Source organism: Corapipo altera, unplaced genomic scaffold, assembly GCF_003945725.1.
Source record: "Corapipo altera isolate COAL_440 unplaced genomic scaffold, ASM394572v1 112, whole genome shotgun sequence".
Taxonomy (NCBI): Eukaryota; Metazoa; Chordata; class Aves; order Passeriformes; family Pipridae; genus Corapipo; species Corapipo altera.
In genome coordinates, this window is record NW_020884899.1 from 8,199,189 (window position 1) to 8,221,397 (window position 22,209).

At 40.7% G+C, this 22,209-nt stretch overlaps 1 protein-coding gene across 5 annotated transcripts in view; it reads right to left on the reverse strand.

Moving 5' to 3' along the window:
- The window catches only part of EPS15 (epidermal growth factor receptor pathway substrate 15), a 68,903-nt gene that overhangs the window by 43,273 nt on the left and 3,421 nt on the right, over positions 1-22,209 (reverse strand). For 3 of the 5 annotated variants that reach the window (XM_027649065.1, XM_027649068.1, XM_027649064.1), the window contains 2 exons: positions 22,101-22,176; positions 21,904-22,011 (listed from right to left, as the gene is read on the reverse strand). In XM_027649065.1, the coding sequence (XP_027504866.1) occupies positions 21,904-21,972 (69 nt within the window). In that variant the 5' untranslated portion in view covers positions 21,973-22,011; positions 22,101-22,176. Of the gene's footprint in view, positions 1-5,206; positions 5,338-5,535; positions 5,593-21,903; positions 22,012-22,100; positions 22,177-22,209 lie in introns of those variants that run through there. The other 2 variants (XM_027649066.1, XM_027649067.1) reach the window with 2 other exon arrangements.

The window sequence follows — 22,209 nt, forward strand, 5'->3', positions numbered from 1 at the left end:
CAATAAACAACTTCCAACTGCTCTTCAGCACCCCAAAGCACGCTGTCTTTTCTCACCTAAACCTCCCATGCTGTAATTACCAACTCAGCTCCACCTTGCACAGCAACCTAGAGGGGTAGTTCTCTCTAACATTCAGGTATTTGACTAAGTACTGTTTGCTAGAATGTAAAAGTCTAGGCACAAAATTAAAGCTCTGAGCAGAAAACTAGAACAGAGCTGGCCAGTGCACACACACTGGAACCATCAATTCTTGTGCATCATCCCTCTTGCTCAATATCACCCTTTGTTCAGCCAAATGTTTCATTATTACAGCCAAACTGATCGCTGTCACTCCTGGACAGGAAACACCGTGTTGAAGTCCTGCAATGAAAACATTAAGTGCAAAATAATCTTTTCACTCAGTACTTAAGAGTATGAGCCAATAATTCTTATTTATTTCATTACTTTTTCCAATATTAATTTTAACATCAGTATCACTGCAGTAACTGGAATTTCCTGTGATGCCGCCTAGAATAATAGTAGTAAAAAGGCTTCCCAGACTATTTTACTAGTAACAGACTTGTTTTTCCTTCAAAACACAACCCACAATAAACCAACAGATGCAAAAATAGTCTAGGATATTCTTCTGAGATAAGAAGAAAAATATTGTTCAACACCTTTCCAAGTGCTGCCATAGAATTTGCCTGGCAAAATTCTTATTATGGGATTTGTAACAACCAATTGCAGAGTAAATTCAAGTTGTTGTAAATGCAAAAAGGAGGGAGGGAGGAAAGGTCAGACTCCACAGCATATAAAAATAGCAAGACATTATTATGACTCCATTTCAAAGTTGATCACTTCATAAGGGTAACGTGCGTTGTTATAATTACAACCTTTGACACAAACCTATGAACTTTAGAATGCTATCCTAGGAAATAAAAAACACCTTCAGGGACACCCGTCTTTTTCATCTTCTGTTGTCAATCAAGCCTTTCTATCCCCATGTTTTCATCCCTCTGGCACACTTGCATTTAGCTGTAATAAGATACTACTACCAGTCTGTCCACCCCATCCAGCCACAACCTTCCTTCCACAGAAAGGTTTAAAAACAAACTGACAAACAAAAGTTTTCCACTGAGAAAAACAAGAACAACTTTCCCTTCTGAACCCAAAGAGATAGATGGGGAGAAACAAGCTATTCTATCTTGATTAAAATCCAAAATACAGTATTCTATCATGATACAAAGCTCTAGGGCTCATTAAGAGTTTCCAGGACAAACAACACAATCTGGCCATAAATGTTTTCCATGTAGTCAGCCAGTCAAAAAACAGGTAAGTTCAAGGCAAGTTGGTTTCCTCACAACGCCCTTTGCAATGTCATGGTAAAGCCTTCTAGCACTTCCAATTATATAAGCAAGAACATCTTCTACAGCAATAACAAAGGTAAAAATAAGAAAATATTTACTATAAATTTATACTAAATACTCCCATGTACTTCAAAATTCAGCACTTTCCTTCCCATTGAACAGCTGAAGCATGAACAAGGACTGCTGGCTTATCTCTGCAGAGATGTCTGTCACTGCATAATTAGAAATGGTTCCATTTAATTTTCAAATTGCTACGGAAGATCTCCACCATCTTCTAATCAGTACTGAACAAAGCCTGTATAACATGAAAGAGTAGCTCCACTGCCTTTTCAGATGCAGCCACTCTCCAACATGGTGGATGCGATACCAATCAGAAAAAATTAAGTTCTATCTGCATCAGGAGCAGTCAGCCTCCTCTACGTGCAGGTTTAAGCACACTCATGCATACTCAGGTTTCTTCATCTTTCGTGCAGGACAGAAAGAGGAACGACAGGTCCCTCACTCCACTGAAAAGAATAAACTAAGATCTTAATTTGATCATTTTGTTGATTAAAAAAAAAAAAATCAGCAGTTTGTCAGAGACCTCAAAATGGTCTCTGGCCCTACATTGTACATAACACGTACATTACTGTGAGGGTACCATTCATACTCCAAGTATTTAGATCCTGTGTATTCCAGTAATAAGACGTTAATCCTGGCAACGTGTGCATGAGACAGGAATCCATCCAGCTCAGCCTCAGCTGTAATATTCCATGTTTCCCTTCAACAACACAGCACAGCATTCTGGACTCTGCAACACAACACTGAAGTTTAAAATGAGGCTTGCACCTAATTAGGATACAAATTGATATTACATGACTTCGTCTTGCCTACCAAAGCATCCCACAACGACTTTTAAGACAACTACCACACTTCTCACAAAATGCATTTTATGACATCAGGAAGACAGACACAAAAAGGTATCTTCCTGTTCTCCCTGTATCTTCTTTACAGTCCTTCCCTGAACTGTGAGCTTCCCCCTCAATCACACATGGGCAGTTTTTCAGAATAAACCACAAGTTCAATTTTCAAGAGCAACAAGAAGTTTTTGAATGTCTGTCTTAGATCACCTTTCAACAACCATCTCTTCCCCACTCTCAACATGCATTTTCTGCATCTTCAGTTTTCTGTTCTTCCTCCCTGAATTCCCCACATGAAATAGGCCAGAGACCATTCTTGGAAAGTCAAAAAATACAACTCTTTATATTGCTTCCAGCTTAATTTGAGTTTTCCAATAACAAATGACAATCTTTGAGATAGGACAGGTCCTTCTCATTGCTTGTTTCCAAACTAAAGGCAATCACAACAAAACATTCACGTGGCAGAAGTTCCCTTAGAAGTTCCCTATTAAATTCACAGTCATGCTCAGACCATTACACTCCCTGAGCACACGCAAGTAGCAACAAAATGTTGCAAAATGGGGAGATAAAAGATACTTCAGATTACTGATAAACTAGAGAGAGAAGGGGGAGATAATCCCCTTCAGTTTGCAACCCTGGTTCAAGCATACTTGGTGTAATAGATTTCACTACAGCTACATGGTCCTGAAGCGTTTTTACTAATCAGCCAACAGAATACAATTAGCACCAAAAAGTTTCAAATCAGTGAAATTACAGCTTTGCTATTCAAATAAAGGATGTGCAGCCCACTCAGACACTGCAGCTGCAAAATCGTGTGAAAATACCCTCCTCTCATTTGGAAATACCCAATGTCCCAGCCCTGCTAAAGCACTGTCAAACCAAACACGGGAAAGGGAACAGAAAATCAGACATAATTGCGAGCCTGAGTGCAGGTTAATGTTCCTCTTACTCTCTGTCTGTGATGTACAGCAGAACATAGTCTCTGCACACTTTTACTGCTGGTGTCAGTAACTGATCTCAGTGCAGCCATCACTGCACTCCCCACCCCCCTGCTGGCATTTTCACTTCCTCATGCTCATCTCAACAGATTCAGGACACTTCACCATTTGTTAGGACTTTCCACAACCCTGATAATTCCACAAGTTAGAACCTACGTTGAAAAAAATTATCTTTAGGCTTGCTCGACTTTCTAAGATGAGTCTTATGCAATGCAAGAAGGGAAAAACCAAACAAACCAAAAAAAGAAACCCCTACACAAATGGTCAACACACAGAAATAGCTTCCTCAGTTTAACCACTGATGTAAGCTGCAGTCACAATGGTTTTAAGGATACTGCCGATTTTTCTGCTTCTGTCAACATTATCACACTCGTATTTAGTCCCCCTTTCATGTGACCAAAAAAGTAAATAAATTCTACAATGAAAGGATTACACAGCCTGTAAGCAATAATGTCTTGCTGTAGAACACACCAGAGCAGACACTCTGCTCCTCTCCCCAAAACAAGAGCCAGAACAGCCCATGCCTTTAGATCAGCAGAACGAAGGTTGCTGCTCTGGGAAAACTTCTGTCCTCTTCAGTAAGCAGATGTTTTAAACTTCTTTCTTTGGCATGAAGACTGTAGAAAAAGAAACTCAGACAAGGCTAACTTATCAATTTTAATATTAAAGCAAGCTCTCACAAAACATACTATACTTCAAAACTCTGTACCTTTAGACCCTTAAAGACACAATTTTCTCCACATATTTGAAGCTCCCATTTAAACCAAACTATCCTTCTTTCTTTCCTTGAAGTGGTTGATAATATTCTCAAAAGTCAACTACCTAAGTAACTGCAAATTGAGCAGCCTTGCTGCCAATTTCCATGTCCTTAAGCAATTCATGCTTATGCACCAGCTTTACTTTCTGTGAATGTCATAACTGATTCTCAGATTGAAGCATCCCAAGGCAGGAGGGTGTACCAACAGGCCTGCCTCAGGCTTATGTCAGGTAAGAGTGAAAATTTCTCATGTCACTGCTAAATGAAATTAAAAAGTATCAAAAACTGCAGTTCATTAGCTATCGCAGCTCTAGGGAATAAAACATAGACCTAACGGTATAGAATAACCTGCGTGAAGCGATTCTATTACCGTGGGGGAAAAAACGCAATCAACAAAGATTGAGGTGATGTGAGATCACCCGAGCACGAAACGCTGCCAAGAGCCTCCAAGTTTTAGGGCAATCACCTGCAAAGCTCTTCACCGTGAGACACCTGTGCGGGCAGAACGCGACAGCGGTGTCCCCACACCGAAAACACGGCAAAATGACTTCCAAGGAGCATCTCCGGAGACGTGTTTCTGTGACTACAAGGAACGAGACTCTTCATCCCGGGCTGACCTGCCCACGCCCCCGGAGAGCCCCCGGTGCCGGTGTGTGGGGAGGGCAGCGCGGCGGCCGCGGTGCTGCCCCGGGCGCGGGCAGGGACAGGGATACGGGCACAGACACGGGCACAGACACGGGCACAGACACGGGCACCTCAGCCCGGCGCTATCGCCCTCGAGCACCGCCCGTGCTCGGGGTTCGCGGGACGGGCTCGCTGCGCTCCCACCCAGCGCCCCGTGTCCTACAGAGACAAAAGACGGACCGCGGCCGCCGCAGCCCCGCGCTGTGCCCGCCCAGGGCCGCTCCCGCCCGGCTCTCCCTATTCCCGGGCACAGGCACCTGCGGCCGGGCGGCACTTCGTTCCCCGCCCGCGGCGCGCCCGGGTCGCGGCTCGGGGCTGCCCGCCCACCGCCCCTCGCTCGCCTTCTCCCTCGCCTTCTCCCTCCTTCCCTCCCTCTCCCACACACGGACACACCCCCGCCCCGCCGCCACCTGACAGCGGCGGGGCAGCGCTGCGGGGCGGTGGCGGCCGCACAAAGCCCGGGCCGCCCGGGCAGCCCCGCGCCGGTCCCACCCCGCCCCGGCCGCAGCCCCATCGCGGTACCTGTGCCAGGGAGAGGCGCGCGGCCATGCTGTTCCATCCCCCCGGCCGGGCCGCAGGAAGGACGCGCCGCGGCCCCGCCACTCGCCGCTCAACTTCGGCAACTTCCCCAGCCGGCCCCGGGCAAATCCCGGCACCGGATCCGCGCCCGCCCGCCGGACGGAGCCGGAGCCTCCCCCGCCGGCTCACGGCGGCGCGGCCGCCAGCAAAACCGGGCGCGGAGCACGGGCGCTGGAGCCGGAGCCTGCTCGAGGCGGCTGCAGCGAAAAGCCGGAGCCGGAATCATCGGCCTGGTACGGTGGCCAACATTCCCGCTCCTGGCCTGGTCTTACCTTCCCTGTTGGCCCTGCTTCTGCTGGAGATGCTTCCAGCATGTTGAACGGTTACAGTTCTCCAGTCTAGTCATGACACAGGTGGGGGAAGTCCCAAAACAGGAGGTGCACCAGGTCTGGGCTTGGTTGCAACACGTTTGGGCACAGGGCCCAGGAGGAAGTGGCGCGTGAGCCCAGCAGGATGTCCTGACCCGATGCATCCTCTCCTGGCTCTGCAGCAGCAAGGAGCAGCCTTAGGCTCGGCCTCCTGCCTCCCTCCACTCACTGGAAATTAGATGGCTGCCCAGGCAACTCTTGGTTGTATATGTCCTTCTCCTGACTCTTTGTACTCAGGGGAACAGTGGGTCTTCTTGGAGGGGGAAACCAGAAGAAAGGGATGAGCTATCCTTATGACAGGAGAGACTGAGACAACACAGGCAGCAAGAGAACGAGGAGCAAGCTGGAGTGGGGAGCAAACTGCACCATGTTCTCCAAACCTGTGAGAAATTATGGTGTATGGACTGGCTCAAAACGATACCCGTGTCTCCACTTATTCACCTGCTCCTCCTGTACCTGCTCACTCCCACACACTGAATATTTCACTCCCACTCTGAGCTCTGCCCTACCACAGCACACATCATCACTGAGAGTGGAAAGAAAATGTTCCTATTTTTATACTTCACCCCAAGATGGATTAGGCACAAACTTAAATTTGAAATACACATTGGAACAATAGGAGAAAATCACCTGAAGTCATACTTGATGATTACAAAGGTTTTCCAACATGCTTTGTTTTCTTTCTCTGTTCTTAATTCTCTACCACTGCATTTTTTTTGTCCTCCTCAGCTCAGTTGCATGCTCATGCCCCACCTCTGCATCCCGTCATTCCTCAGCTGGCAGTCATCCTGAACTGCTCATCAGCTGTCATGAAACATGTGGAATCCCTCCTTCCCACCTACTCCCTAATAAAGGTTTTATAAAAGTACTGCTTTACCGACCTGCTTCTCAGTCATTTTTTCAACAAAAGAAAGAAGACATGGAGGGGAAGAATATAAAAACCAAACAGAATAGACATAAAAATATTCACGCCATTCACATACGCACTGTCACGTCTCTACTCCACCTAACACTTATTCTCTCCTAAGTAAAATACCTAGAAAACAGCACAGGCTTTTATAATTACAGGTTGATATTTTTCTTCTTTGATTAAAATAGGAATACTATCCCATCATAATTAATACCTGGAAATTAAACTGGAAGATTGTAAAACTACAGCTGTGTCTCCTGGGGATGGCAGTGTTTGAGGCCATTAGTATTTGGGAGGGGGCCTCTCGGTAGGGATTTGGAGGTCCAGGGTTTCTGTCAGCTCCCATGATCTCATGTGTGCCCTTTGCTCTGGCAGTTGTTTTCTCAGTCTCCTCTCCAAGGCAAGGAGAACGGCTACAGCTTGGCAGGGACTGGTGGCCTCTCAGGAGAGAGGTTACACCCAGGCTGATGTGTTCTCACAGCAAACAGAAAGCAAATGCAAAACAGGGACCTGGGACCTGGCTCTGGAGTTAGAGGCTTGATGTGGAGAGCTGCTATGAGGAGGATTTTTTCGGTAGGCTGTCTGGCTCAGCAGATGTGTTCTTGCTGCTGTTCCCTTTCTATCTGCTGGGTGTTGCATCAAGTGTTTCCCATCCAATCCAGGACTAGACCCTCAGGTGCAGTGAGGCTCTGGAATAAGAGTGTTCTGGCCAAATGAGCGCTCCCGAGGGCCTGACCCTTCCTGGAGCCTCTGGGTTAGAAAATACACAAAACAACAAAACCCACCATTTTGTCCCTCAAATTGTGAAGTGTGCAGCAGTCCACTGCTCCAGAGAGCCTTTCCATATTGCTGTGGAGCTCTCCTGAGCAGAAGCAGCAGTTGCACTTGCAGCTTAGGAACTTTAGCAGGCAGTGCCAGGTATATGGTTACGTCCCTTCACCCTGGCAGTGCCTACAGCACACTTGGCTCCTCTCAGAGACAGATGGACTTTCAGTCATCACCCATGGCCACAGTCAGAGGACAAGAATAACTCATGATAACCACTGTGGCCTCTGCAAATTAAAATAATAATGAGTTTCATACAACCAATGTTGAATTAGTGTGGTCATGTTGTTCTTGATCATTCTGTGCATCTCACAGACAAATTGTCCTGCATGCCTCCAACCACCTGAGTTAAAACAACCAGCTCAGAGCCTCAGATATCTCTGTAACAACTACAACAGCACTTGTCAGCCTCCTGACAATAAATGATTGTACTGCAGGTTTGTACAAATCTACAATGACAGCTCCCAGAAGGAAACAGCTCTCTGCTTTTCTAAGCTGGAGCTGAAATGTCATCACCTGACATCGGGTCATAAAACTGGACTTCATACTTATTTTCTGCCAAGAGAAAAATTACGGCCACTAAAAACTGTTGGTAGGCTTGCAAAACAATGCCCTCCAACTGCCTTTCTGGTTTAGCCATGAGCAGCTCACTAGGGCTTGGCTAGGGCAGAAGATCTCCTGAACTCTGGAATTAGGGGACTTTCCAACTGTACCTCTCCTGCATTTGCTCCTCAGTGGAAATGCCATTTTTCTGTCTCTCCCTTACAGACCCCACAAATGCTGACCTTTTGCAATATCTTCTGCACTGAGTATTGTGTAAGGAGTGGTAGGATTCTGTGCTGGGTTTTCAGGAAAGCTTGTTAAGAATATAAGAAAGTTAAAAGGTCAATGAAGTGTGAGAACTTAAAGTAACAGTTTCATTTTATATCTTTCCACTTCAACACCAATACTCTTGCAGGGAATGTGTTTATCTGTAATATGCTCTGTAATAACTGCTATATGTTGATTTTTTTTGTCATAAGATCCTCTGTTACAGGACACTTGATACCAAAAGGACACGGAAAACAGTATTAGCATGCTAATATTTGTAAGTATAATAGGATTTTCTATGATTCTAAGCACTGACATTTTGACAAATGGGTACCAGATCTCAGTGATTTTTATTGTTTCTTTAGAAGGACAATGCATAAGGTTATGTCTACACTGGACAGACAAGTGACTGCTAACAAATCAAACCCAGCCAAATGGGTAGTGAAGGCTGGGCCTTGCTGCAGTGCAGCAAGCACAGCAGCAGTATAACCATTTTGGTACAAATCCCCATTGTAAGACACTCTGTAAGAGGATAAAGCAACTTGTCCTGGTACAGTTGAATTTGAAACCTGTGCTGCAGCAAGACAGTATAGAAAGGCCTTACATCAGTCAGAGTCAGACACCAATGACCTCTGTGTTTCATAAATCTCTTATGATCACCAAATGTGTTTGTTAGTAAAGCAAACACGCCTAAGAGCATTTTAATCATATCCACTGGTTTCCCTGGAAAAAGTGTCCATCCTTTCCTTTCTTATAGCCTTGTTTACCCTATGGATGAGCACACAGGAAGCCCAAAACATCACACAGGCATTTAGTATGACTTGTTCTGCTCGTTCTAGGAAAAGTGTTACTACAGCCCATGAGCACTGGAGGTTGAGAGGAATGACTCACTCCTGCCTCCTGCATACCTGAGCATGGAATGACGTACCAGCCCTTTGGAATTCCAGGGCAAAGCAGATTAGTAGCTCCAGCATTGCATATACAGAATCAGGGATCTAAAGGTCAGAAGGATTAAACCATTTCGAGTTTTCCAGAACTAAAGGAACCACGTGCATGAACACACAAAATCCTGGCTTAAAAAACAGCCACTGTTCTATGGTCAAAGAACACAGTATAAGGGAACCTGCTCACAGGTAAACAGAGACTGTCTCACATTGCACAGGGTTCAGAGAGCCCAGCAACGCTCATCCTGATCCCAAACAGCATTTTCCCATACCTGGATTATTGAGAGATTCTTCCTGAGAAACGAGGAAGATCATCATACAAAACTTGGATGACCTTTGGACTGAAGGCACCTTTTATCAGAAATCTCAGGGTACTTTCCAGGAGTAGTGGCACAATCTGGTTGAGGGAGTCAGGACTGCAGGCGTGCCTTTAACTAAAAATCACCCCAGGATATGCTTTATGTGCTCTTTACATTTCATACACCTGCAAGTTTTCTAGACAGAGGGTTACAGATAGGCTGGTAGGTTTTAAGGCCACAAAAGAACATTACAATCATACAACCTGACTCTGTCTGACCTTCCTTCCATAGAGATCTGTTAATTTATGGGAGGTTTTTTGCATAAAACCCATAATGTGTGAGTCCTACAGTGTATCTTCTAGCAGCATGTCTAGGTACTAGAGTATGTACAGAGATCATTATGAAAACTGTAGAGGAATGATCTGCTAATTCCTCTTGTGCTGTGCTCTTGGCTTCTTAAATTGGTTTGCAGACTTTCAAAGTTGTAGCTGCCCTGAAAGTGTTTCAAAGTGGGTTTTGGGATGATCAAATTTATACAAAACTGTAACAGTATTAAAGAAGCACAAACTAGGATATTAAGGTAACTGCATATTTCTTCACCTCTAAAGTGTTTTCAGGTGTTCAGAAATACTTCAATATATCTTAACTTAACTTCTTCATCTGGCAGAAACAGAGCATAGTATGGAATAATTGTATCTCTTTGTTTATGTAATATGATGTCATTTATACTGCAAATATTCAGAATCCCAAAGGTGAAAATTGTTTTTGAACTGTGATAACCAGAACAATCTTGACTTTTTATTAAGAAATTGGACTGTTATAGTGGAAAATAACCTGAGTAGGGCTTGAGTGAATCTCTTCAAAACAATTACATTTGATGGAAGAGATGGCAAATCTAAAATGCAGCAGTACAGATCCATCTATGCCATTTTAAAACATACACAATTTATCTTTTCATTAAGACACTAAGCATATTTTCTCAACCTAATTTATATGAGCCAATTTCATGGGGATACACCTCATGCTGCAAAAGAATAAGAGAAAATGTTGATATACACAAGAGGTCAGCTTGACCTCTATGTAATTAGCTGGATGACAGACAGCAGAGTGCCATTTTTAATTCAAGACCATATTTGAAACCCAGAAAAATCTTCAGTAGGCATTAATTAGACATGATGTCCAGCTAATGTAGCAGTTGGAGATTTCACCGCTCCTTGAACAGCTTAATACATGTTCTGACAGAAACAGAACAAGCAATATCACTGCTGAAACAGCATCAGTCTTCATTATAAATTAAACACATCAATATTGTAGTGTGTGCTGGATATTAAACCAAAATGAGGGTTGAAAACTAATATGTTTACAAAGTAGCAGGCAGGAAGGCTCCAGCCATCAGTTTCTTCTGCTCCCTGTTTCCATAGGCATGTTGTCTGTACTATAAATCCAGGGAATGTATGGCTTGCCTTTTTGAAACAATTATAAGATTATTATTTTTTTTTAGAAAATATTAAAAAATATAATCTACATACTGAATTCCCAACAGTCCCCTAACCTAGAACTAGTTCACTCTGCACTTCGTAAAGATAATTAATTAATTTCAAAATTATAAGATACAAGAAGTACTTAGGTAAAAGAGCATATTATTGACTATTTGATAATTTTTCTTCTCATGAAATTGTTTGTCTGTAAGACAAACTCATGACTATTTATGACATGATGCCATTTTTATAGCATTATTGTAAATCTTGATACTAGCAGGTGTTTCTTACTGAGACTTTCCTTTCCTGTCCTCCTTATTATCTTCTTATATATTCCTACCTTCTCAATTTTCTTTCTTATTCATCTAGTCTTAATTACAATCATAACAATGTAAATGGTTTGGGAAATACTAAAAAAAAAATAACACTGATGTAATAATGTTGGTCATAAGACAAAAAAAATAACTATCCCAAATCACAGTAACCTACTACCTGCAACCCAATCTTCCAGCTGAGCAGCAATTCAGGCACTAACAGCAAAACACACATTCAAGACAACACAATATTTGTGTTTAATTTTACTATTGTAAAAATTTTCTTAAATCATACAAAGGAGACTGCAGGTTGCACTTTGTGAAATCTATCAAACACCACATTGCAATGTTCTTTCTGCAGGCAGAAGGAATCTGGTGTGAGTCTGTAGGAATCTCCACAGACACTCCTTCTGCTGCACTTCCCCTTCTCAGAACCACAATCCTGCTGTATGGCCATAAATGAGAAACCACCATGTGGATTACTTTTGATTTACAGCTCTGCAGCAGGGAGAGGAATCTCCTCTGTTACTTGGCCAACTATTGCACAACACCAGCAGGCAAAATATTCCCTTAAGTGCAAAACATATAATCCCACTGGTGTCAACATGTAAGAGTAAGGAATGTTGCCTTAAAACCTCTCTTTGTTTTTTGGACTACTGAGTAATTGATGTGCAATTACATTTTTTCATTCTTCTACATCAGTTTGGTCCTATGAATAATAGAATGTAACTTGATCAATGAGATAGCACATAAAATATTTTCCTTTATGGAAAATGTTTTAAACACATAAATATGACTGCTAAATATCAAAGACTGAATATTCTCTTATTGCTGTAAAGCACGAGTGTAGTAAACAGTTCACAATTTAACATATGTTCTCATTTGGTTAAACACACAATGCAAATGAAACACAAAATATCCTTAAAGATGACCAAATTAATGACTGATTTTTTTTGTTTAGCTGGTTTTGTTTGGTTTTTTTAAGATTGAGTTGCTGAAGTAATGCAGCAGTGATTCAGCCTTAATGGAATAGTTTAAGGTGTGCACGTGTCTGGTCAGATGCAAAAAGGTATTAATGGAATTTGAACTCCACCAGCTGACAAGGACTTGCTCACCTCTGTGTCACCTTATGTTCTGTTCCTATCCTGTTATCTGTAATAAAAGATATTTCATCAGCTTCACCTGTTCAGCAGGTGAAGCTGATATATCTATAGAGAGATATAGCTATAGAACAGCTACAGTTATGAAAGTCTGGTGACTATGCATGAAAAAAGTTTCTTTAAGTGAGTTTTAGTAGCACTTTAAAAAGGCATGGAAAATACTTCCAGTGTAATAATCACTGTGACTGTGAAAACATGTTCACAACTGTTTTTCAATCAAACTTGCTCAGTTTACAAATAAAACTACATTTAAATATCTTCTGGTCTTAAAAATGCACCACAGAATCTGAAAGACCCTGTTAACTCCCATTGTTATTGGTAATATTAATTTAAATAAAATGCACAAAAGCTGAGAAGCAATTGAAGAATGTATAGCTATCTACAGCAGATTACCAAAAGTATTGATGATGATGCACAAGTATCAAACCACCCAGATTTTTTCAGATTCCCACATCAGTTTAATTTCTCAAATCAGTTTAATGACAAACAAATTTGACCTTCTTTAGAAGGACAACCCCCCCAAGGTGCTCATGTGACAAATAGATATGAGGTATAAAAACAACACAAAGAACACTGAGGTCCAAAGGAGATAAGTATTGAGGTTTTAGGTATAAGACAGAGGTAAGGTGGGATAGCTGGATGAGTTCTGTACAAATAGAGGATGTATTCTTCCTAAAAGAACCTCCATGATTCAAAAGGCATTCAAACTACATCCAAAACTGAAACATTCTTGATTGTCAGTCTCTTCCTGTTTACTGAAGATACAGAATTTGTTCCTGTTTAAATTAAGTTTACCCCAACGATTTTCCTTACAGAAATATCTGTAAAAAATAATTTCATGAATTTCTGTCTCCTTTCCTTGTGATAGCATTAATGATGGTAAATTACACACATACATACAGACGAGCATGAGAAAAAAACTACTCCAAATTCATCACTAGAGCTACTTAATTAACTGCAAAATGAATATATAGATGAGTTACTTAATTTAACTCAACTCAATTCTCGTAAACAGGGAATAAATCCCAGACTAAAAGTTAGCTGTGAGTCTCCTACACAGGACTACAGAACAAATCCATTAGCTAGATGGCACAACTGCCAGCCCAAAAATACAAACCACACAGGCACCTTGTAGAGATCAAGGTGAAGAAAACCTATATTATTGTATTTATAAATACAGGTATCTTGTTACTAACTAAAAGAATGAAACAGAAGATCTTGGGCAGGGGTTTGTGGAGGTTTGTTGTGTGTTTTAACTCTATTTATCATGTTCATTGGACAACAAATTGGAGTAGATCCTACAGTCAGGAGGCTTGAAAGGAGAGAAGTACTCAAAGATTGCTTCAGGACATGGATGAGGAAACTTCTGATAAAGTCTCTGACAGAAGCTTGGATTGCTTCCTTGGGTTTCTAAAGAACTACACGGATATGTTTCCAATCAGGTTACTGGAAAATACTGTATTTTTAATCTAATTCCTACTTCAAGAAATGTGGTAGAGGCAGGACAGGCAGCTTGGCCCATATAACAACTGGCACAGAGGAAAGCATCCAGATGGCATTAGGCTAAAAGAGTTCTCCTGCCCAAAACAGCACCTACGTCCTTGGCAGCTTCTAAACCCAGCACAGAAGCTGGCTCTCTCCCCTTTACCATTATTATACAGCTTGACTTTCATACATATCTGCAGTTCTGTCCCCTGCCCTTATGGCTTTGCAATCACTTCACAAATTGCTCATATGGGAAAAGCATTTATTCTACCAACAGGGTTCAAAAAAGTAAAATTTTCATTAGACTTCTTTCTTCTTTCAGATACCTCAATTTTGTAACATTGATGGAATAATATTCATCAATTCCTGTAGCTCTATTGGGATTAATAATTTAAAACGCAATAAAACTTAATACTTGAGTGAGCAATGTAATATAAAGATCTATTTTTGATCAGATGAGTAGATGAAATACATTACAAAAAGTAAAATTCCTAAAATTTTAGATGTTGCACATCTAATTGCACACATGCAATTATCTGATTAAATGAACTGTGTGTGCCACTTCAAGCAGGAGGAAATATTTCCGAGCACCTGACTCAACCTAATATCATAACTAAGTCTCTTCATGCATATTGAATAAGATCTACCCAAACAATACAATATATTTACATGTGGGCAATGCTCTGCTCACAATTTATTATAAACTATATTGCTTAAGTCTGATCCTCACCTCCAGAGTTCTCAAACTTTGCTGATAATGCAAACAGTCTAGGGGGTTGACTAACGCGAAAGTTATAAAAAAAGAAATAAAATTATCTAGAAGGAGAACCTGTGACAAAATTATATTTATCCCTCCAGTCTCCTGACTGGTTCTAGATTTACCATTCCTTCCATCACTGCCAAATTTGCTTCTCATACACAACTGCACAACTGCTATCCAAGTCCAAAGTTTCAGTGAATTCCATGAACAGCAGATGGTCTTCTGTCAGTATCTACTCTAGCTAGCATGAGATTCAGCAGCTGCAACAGAGCTGCACAGTGCTGATGAGAGGGAAGTAAAGTGTGTTCCCCTGAAAACTGGACAAGGAAATGCCTAAAACTGCAAGCTGACTGAAAGAGTAAAAGGAATTGAGTCAGCATTCTGGGGAAAGGAAGGAAAAGGGAGGGGTGGAACAAGCAGTATATTCTTTAAAAAAAAAGTATGTTCAAAGCAGATAACATATGAAAAAGACAAGTGCTAGTAGCATGCCATAAATAATATGAAATTTACCTAATGCACCATTAAAGTTTATGGATCAAATCCTCTTTCCTGGCCAAAAAGTACTTAGTTGGTTATAGCATTCTGATTCACTACCCTGTTCACCTCTAGCACTGTGATGGGACCGGAGATGATTCATTAATGGAGGGAGCCAAATTGCAGCTTCTCTACCCTTAAATCCCTTTAAGAAATGGTTTAAGTGGGCTGTAAAGTTGGTTAATATATTAGCTCTTAGTCCAGTAAGAACTTTTCAGTCCAGAGAATTTCCTGAACCTTGTGGTTCTCTCTTGTTTTGCCCCGACAGGGGCACAGGACAGTGAATGTGGACTAAGACTTTCCACTTCTAACCTCCCTTGGGTTTCTCCAGCTGTATGAATGCTTCGAGTTGTCCTAAATAAACAGAGTTTATTTAGATGTGTCATGCACATGTACATGCACGTTCATATTTACAGATCACTAAACTGCAAATCCAATTGCAATTTCTTGTGTTCAGGGGAAGTGTCTCCCTGGGTGCAATGTGCCCTCTGAGCATTCATAATCTGAAACAGACGGCTCAGCAGATGAGCTGCCAAACACACAAGGCCAATTCAAATGCCATCCAAAAGTAAAAATGAAGTGGGACAAAAGTTTTCCTTGTCCCATTTTAGATTAACAAGGCCTATCTGCTTGAAAGATGCTCCTTTCTTATTTTCTGCCTGTCTACTTGTTCTAGAAAACAAATTCAGTTTTACCGGCTACCAAGATTTTATAAAACATTTTCCAGTTTTTTTGTTTGGCTTTTTAAATAAAGTTCCAGACCCTGGAGTTAAGAGCTTGCATGGGTTATTTGAGCTTTAATTTTAAAAAAAGCCAACAGGAAAACAGCAAAATATAGGACCTTTCTGGCCTTTAAGGTTGCCAAGAAAAGTTTGAAAATTAAGGTTGAAATGAACCCTGAAGGTTCAGAAACCAAAATTCCTTTTTAACTTATGCTTTGGTTGGAAGAACTTAAGCATAAATAAATAATTTTCAATGCCTGGAATATAAAGTCTACTGATTTCCCATTTAAACAATCTGATACATGGTACCAGAGAGTTCTTCCTAGCCTTTCCACAGAGCCCTCTGCCCAACACACAGCTTGCCTAAGCAGAGGCATTGTTCCTGCTGGCATTATTATGCCTTAGGCAATGCCTTCACTGCAAAGTAAACTTAATTTAAAGCTACCATGTCTTGATTTTCCTATATATGCCATTTTTTTCCATCTGGATTTTTTCCATGAGGGTACACACAAATACATCTATGAACATATGTATATATATTTATGTCTATTAATTTGTCCATCTCCCAAAACTGTATCTAGGTGCCTGAATTTCTTAACATCAGGAATCCTGACACAGGATTATTGAATACATGCAAAAACCCCAGAGAATGGCAGATTTCATACTGCAGAGTTTCTCTGTGCATGAAAAAATCGAACATTTCCAAAAAGTAATTACACAGTCTGAGCACTCACACTACAGAATATGCCCATGTTGCTGCTGGGAACAGAAATGACAGCCATCACTTCAGTCAGCCAAGCAGTACATGCTGCAGAGTATTACCTGTGCTTCACACTGCACCACCACCACCACACTGATTATCCCCTGAAATGTCTGAAGTACTACAGTACTACAGCTAAGGATTTGTGGGTGTAAAGGAGTAAAGCTAAAAACCACAAAGAAATCGTAAATTAATCCCACAGTCAAGACAAAGGGTTTAAGATTGTTCCACTACCTATAAGAAAAAGAACACTGTCCTCCTTGTGTTTCAGAAATTCAGTGCAATCAGTAAATTTAATGCAGTGACTCCGTAGTAATTAAATGTATGAGACATCACCCCTGATATTTAACAGATTAAATTCCCATCCAAAAGTGCAAAGTCAAGTAGATGCAACATTTCACAGAATAGGTTAATGTTATCAGTGTGTAAGTGACAGTTGGATCAGGGAAAACTGTGGGTAGGATTTTGTTTTGTCTAAAATTGTCAGATATGTAAGCCAAAATCTGAAAGACTGACAAGACAACAGCTCATTTGCTACTGGTTTTGCTGTATTCAGAAGAGCTGCATCTTTTCTCTAGCTGGCAGACTAGAAACAGCATAATTAGAACTAGTCAGCATAAACCAGAGAGTGTAATACTAATGGAACACTCAGATCCTCCTCCCTGCCTATGGAATACGGATAGCAGAGCTTAACTGTAGGTATTTACATGCTTTAATCTCTAAGTCAATGTGATAAAGTTTGCTCTTAATTATGTACATGTAACCACATCAACACCAAAGCAACACACAAGTATGAACAACTTTTGTCCTGTTCAGCCTGAACTGGAAACACCCGACTAAACCTGTGCTCTCCCTTGTTGGTAACTTATTTCCAAAGGCTTAAGGCTGCTGATCTGCAAACTATGTTGCACAGTTGACCAATAAATTAAAACAAACTATTTACTGGGTATACCTCAAGTAAACACACCACAGTAAGAAATTACAGAAATCCTAAATATTACCAACTTCAGTTTATCTAAGAAAATCAAAGTTTCACTGTAGACTGCAGACTATTTTTATAGTTAGACTTCCTTGTAAGTACATTCCTCACAAGTTTATTTTCAAAAACTAATTCTCTTGGGCAATGGAAAACAAATGATGTAACTCTCCATTTTGCCAACTGTCCAGAGAATTCAGTTAACTCCAGTAGCATTTAGAGATTTTAATATTAATGTTACTGTAGCATTTGCTTAGGAGTTATGTTGCAGTTACTGCTCAAATTAAATAGTTTATCAGGGCACTGGGAAGTTCACAGACTGAACTTTTGAAACTTGGAAGCGAATAAATGCAACAAGGCCTGGATTTTCTTGGCTTACAAAGTGAGGAACAGAGCTGCCCTGTGTGTGCTGCTGCCTACGAGCTGAGTAGGATTTCCTTTGTTTCAGGCCATGACATCTGGGTGTATTTCAACAGTTCTGAGCAACTTCAGCTTCAGTGAAAGTCAGCAAAACTGTTCATGTTGGAGAATAAGCAAAATAAGGTCTGACTACTGAAATGAAAAATTAGGCTATGATATCATTAAAGATCCTCACAGAAATCCCACTCTTTTACTGGAAAAAAAACCCCTAACAACCCAAAACCCTCCTTAAAAGGATTTCTATACAGTCCCCCAGTGAAAATAACTCCCTTAATGAAAATAAGAACATAATATAAAAATAGCAGTAGCGGCTCAGAACAAAGTGTCCTGTCTCCAGCAGTAGCAATAGCCAGTGCCTATGGAAAATGGTAGGAGTGGAGCATGTAGTGAGACTGCCCTGGTGTACCTCCCAAACTTCCAATGATTTTCAGCTCAGAAGTCACCTGAGCTGGAGTTAATTGTCTTGAGTGGTTGCTTTAGTCTAGACAGCAGCTTAATGTGTCCTATAACACATCCCAGGCTTTAGTCTTCATAGTGCTAAGGTTGGAATCCTAGCCAGGCTGTGTTAGGGCTTTCCCTAATCCTTGAACTTGGGTTTTCTTCCTACTGACACCACGCTGCAGGAGGTACTGCCATGAACCAATTCTCACTTATCTGGAAATCAGATGTAGCTGCATTCTGCATGAATTTGCTCCTTCACACATAGATGGAATAGTCTCCTGACAGCTCCCAAGAGCTGTCACAGTAGCAAAGCACCCATCTGCTTTCTAGATCAGGTCCAAGTGCAGATAAGGATTTTGGGGAGCAATCTGAGTTTGTTCTGCCAATTCTGGTGGCTACTTGTTTTTCTTCTACTAAGTCAATTCTCCCCTTCTTTGTTCATTTCTCATGGAAGAGAGACAGAGTTGAGTAGGACAAAAAAAAAATAATTTCTGCATTTTTGCTTTCATCAGAAAAAGGAGGAAGCAAATCCTTTCAGTAGGATATTTTAATTATAGGATAAGAAGGAAAAACCTTCTCCAATTTTTGATAGGATAAATCTTGCTACTTTTGTGTCTCATCCTTATACAAGAAACAGCAACCTTAAAGAAAAATCTTTTTGGCATCCCAAAATGAAGGTAATATTAATTGAGGGCTTAAACTGTATATAGGACTCCTCCTACGTACAAATCCTTAGAGTGATGCTAGACCTAAAGAAAAATGATTTTACCTTAAATTCCAGAAGAAAATGTAGAAGGAGACAGAAATTGATTCTAAATTGACAGAGGGGAAACTTAGTTTAAACAGATATCCTTTCATAGTTTCAGCTATGAAAATAAAACGAGCACTAGAGGCACACATTTTATATTACTTGTGTTTTATGATGGATTGCTCAGCTCTGTCTCCTTGACTTAAATTCTATCCTTCCTTTCATTTCCTTAGATTTCCCACCCAGTATCCTAAAAATTACCATGGTCAGACTTCTATTATTTACCTGGACAAAAAAAGACACACACACACACACAAAAAAAAAAAAAAGAGATAGAGAGGGAAAAAGATATTTTTTCCTCCAAATTTTAATATGACTTTGTACCAGAGAGCATGGATACTGTTCATAACAGCCTAATAGTATGCATATATTTTTGAGACCTATTGTATATGTATACACACTAGCCTTAAATACTACCCTTGATATTGCTGTATCTATGAATAACAAACAAATATCATGTATAAAGAAAAATAAACACAGGATATAATCCTTATAATTAGGGACAGTACTCTAAAATATTGAGTTCTTACCCTTTCCCTTGCTGAATTTGCTACACATCAAACTCAACTGTAAAAGTCTAATTTTTGTGAGATGATGATGATGGATGTATTGCATTCTTGCAGAACTGACTACAAAGAGCCAGTAACCTTATTTGAAACACATTAATAAGCCAAACACTACGAAAAAAGCGAAAGCTTTGGGAAAAGAGATTATCCTTATTTTCTTTTTGTACCAGTGGGCTGCATACCACAGCTGCAGTGAAGGGAACATTCCAGTTGAGCAGCATTCCTCCATATCTTTTCAAAGTCCCTGTGGAGGCTAAAGTAGAAATCACTTATTTGCGGTTGAGAAAATAGCAGGGACTTCTGCATTAAATTTTAAATGAATCCTGCCCAGAGGATGGTAAGATGCTTAAATCAAATGATGACAATTACCCATCTCAGCAGTGCATTAGGAGGATAAAATGGGATTCAGCATGCTGTGAATCCTCAACTCCTGTACTCAGCAAAGAATCATAGACTCATACGATACACCAGGACGGAACGGATCTCAAGGATCATCTGATCCAATCTTTCTTGGCATAAGCACACTCTAGACAAGATGGCACAGCACCCTGTCCAGCTGAATCTTAAATGTGTCCAAGGCCTGTAGATCTCAGGAGTAAATTATGATGTTATAAGTTTTATAATAAGACAACACAAAGATTACAGTGAATTGCTCACCCTACAGAACTCATTCCAGCATTTTTCTAGTTGCTAGATTGATATCCAGATTGCCAGAGCTCAGCTGGAAAACAGCTTGTGTAACTGTTTCTTCAGTATAAAGGCTGGGTAATCTTTAAAATTATTCTGGACTAGATTTATACTATGTTGAAGTTATAGCATTTTTTAGAAGCTCCTGTCCCTGTTAAATTTATATTGCTGTTAATGCCTACACCTCTGAACACTGAAAGATCCCAAGTGTGACTGGAACATGTGGGAGGAATTCTCTGCCCTCTGTTTAAAGTGAATGCAAAAGATATCCACATTTCTTAATGGCAAAGCCCCTCAGGAAGTTCAGAAATGTACTTAGAGAAATACTGCGTCCCAAAATGTCAGTTTACACCTCCTGCGACTCCCAGATAATGTTGTTATGTCAAACTGTCCTCCAAAACTTTAACACTAATTTACTCTCATGAGAACACGCCAAAATTCCAGTTTTGTTATTGTTGCAGAGCTACTCGACTTTACAGTGTCCTTAAAACGTGCTTCCCTGTAGACCTTGTAACAGGATTTGGTCATTAAGTGAGTCACTGGAATGGCTTAGCCGAGTACCTTCAACGCCCTGTTTTTTAACACGAGCTGCAACATCTGACAAACCCCTCCCAGTGCTGTCAAGTACCCGGTGCCAGCGAGGTGAGTCAGCTGCGTCTTTGCTGCATCATCCCCCTGACACACAGCACTAGAGGGGATTAAACAACTTCAGGCAAAACGAATCTTAATTTCAGAATCATCCCCATCTATTTTAAATGCAGGCCTTTCTTAAATGGTGTCACATCTTGGCTCAGCATATTCCATGGGTTTTGGGGAAATGGCTCCGATATTCTAACACTTTCCAGTGCAGCTCTAAATGTGCCATGAAAGGATGAGAATCTGAAAGCTAATAATCTTCAAATAGTTCCAAAAGAAAAGTCCCTTCTCCTGTGAACTTATACTAAACAGAGCAATAAGCAGAAACAGAACAAGGATTTCTGAGACCTGATGGCTTTAATTCCATACAACCTGTGGCAATTTGATTTTTCCCAGTGTATGCTAATATGGAGTCATTTAGAAGACTCAGAAAGGTCTGCTTACCCCTCAGTGAGGTATTTCATCCCTGACCTAAAAGAATTTATGACAATTTATGAAGATTGGCTAAAAACAAGATGAAAATGGAAAGATTTGGGAAAATTTATTGCTAATGGCTTTTATTTCGTAGAATCATACAAGAATTGGCAAGAAAGGTGAAAGAGAATTTTCTGTTTGCTTCAGAAAACAACCACTGTCTTCCTTCCACTGTCTGGCTGATTTTTTTAATAAACATTTGTATTAAAACCAGTGACAGTGTAATAAATCTATTCAGAAAATGTACTTACGATGGCACTTACTGTCATACTTGATTTAATTATCCTCTTTGAAGAATGACTGCTTGTAGGGTGAAGGTGATTCTCTCCCATCTATCTTCCTCTCCATAACCCCCTAAACCAAACATAATTCTGAAGAAATAAAATAAAAAATGTTTAGGCTCTGACATAGTTCTTATTCTTATTGTAGTTGGGATGTGCATAGAGGGACTAGAAAATACCTTTAAAAGACAATAGCAGGAGACTGAAGATGACACAGAATGCTCCATCTTCTACTTGATTGTACTTGTTTAGTGCCTTTGTTACCCATAAAAAAAATAAAATGGAAGA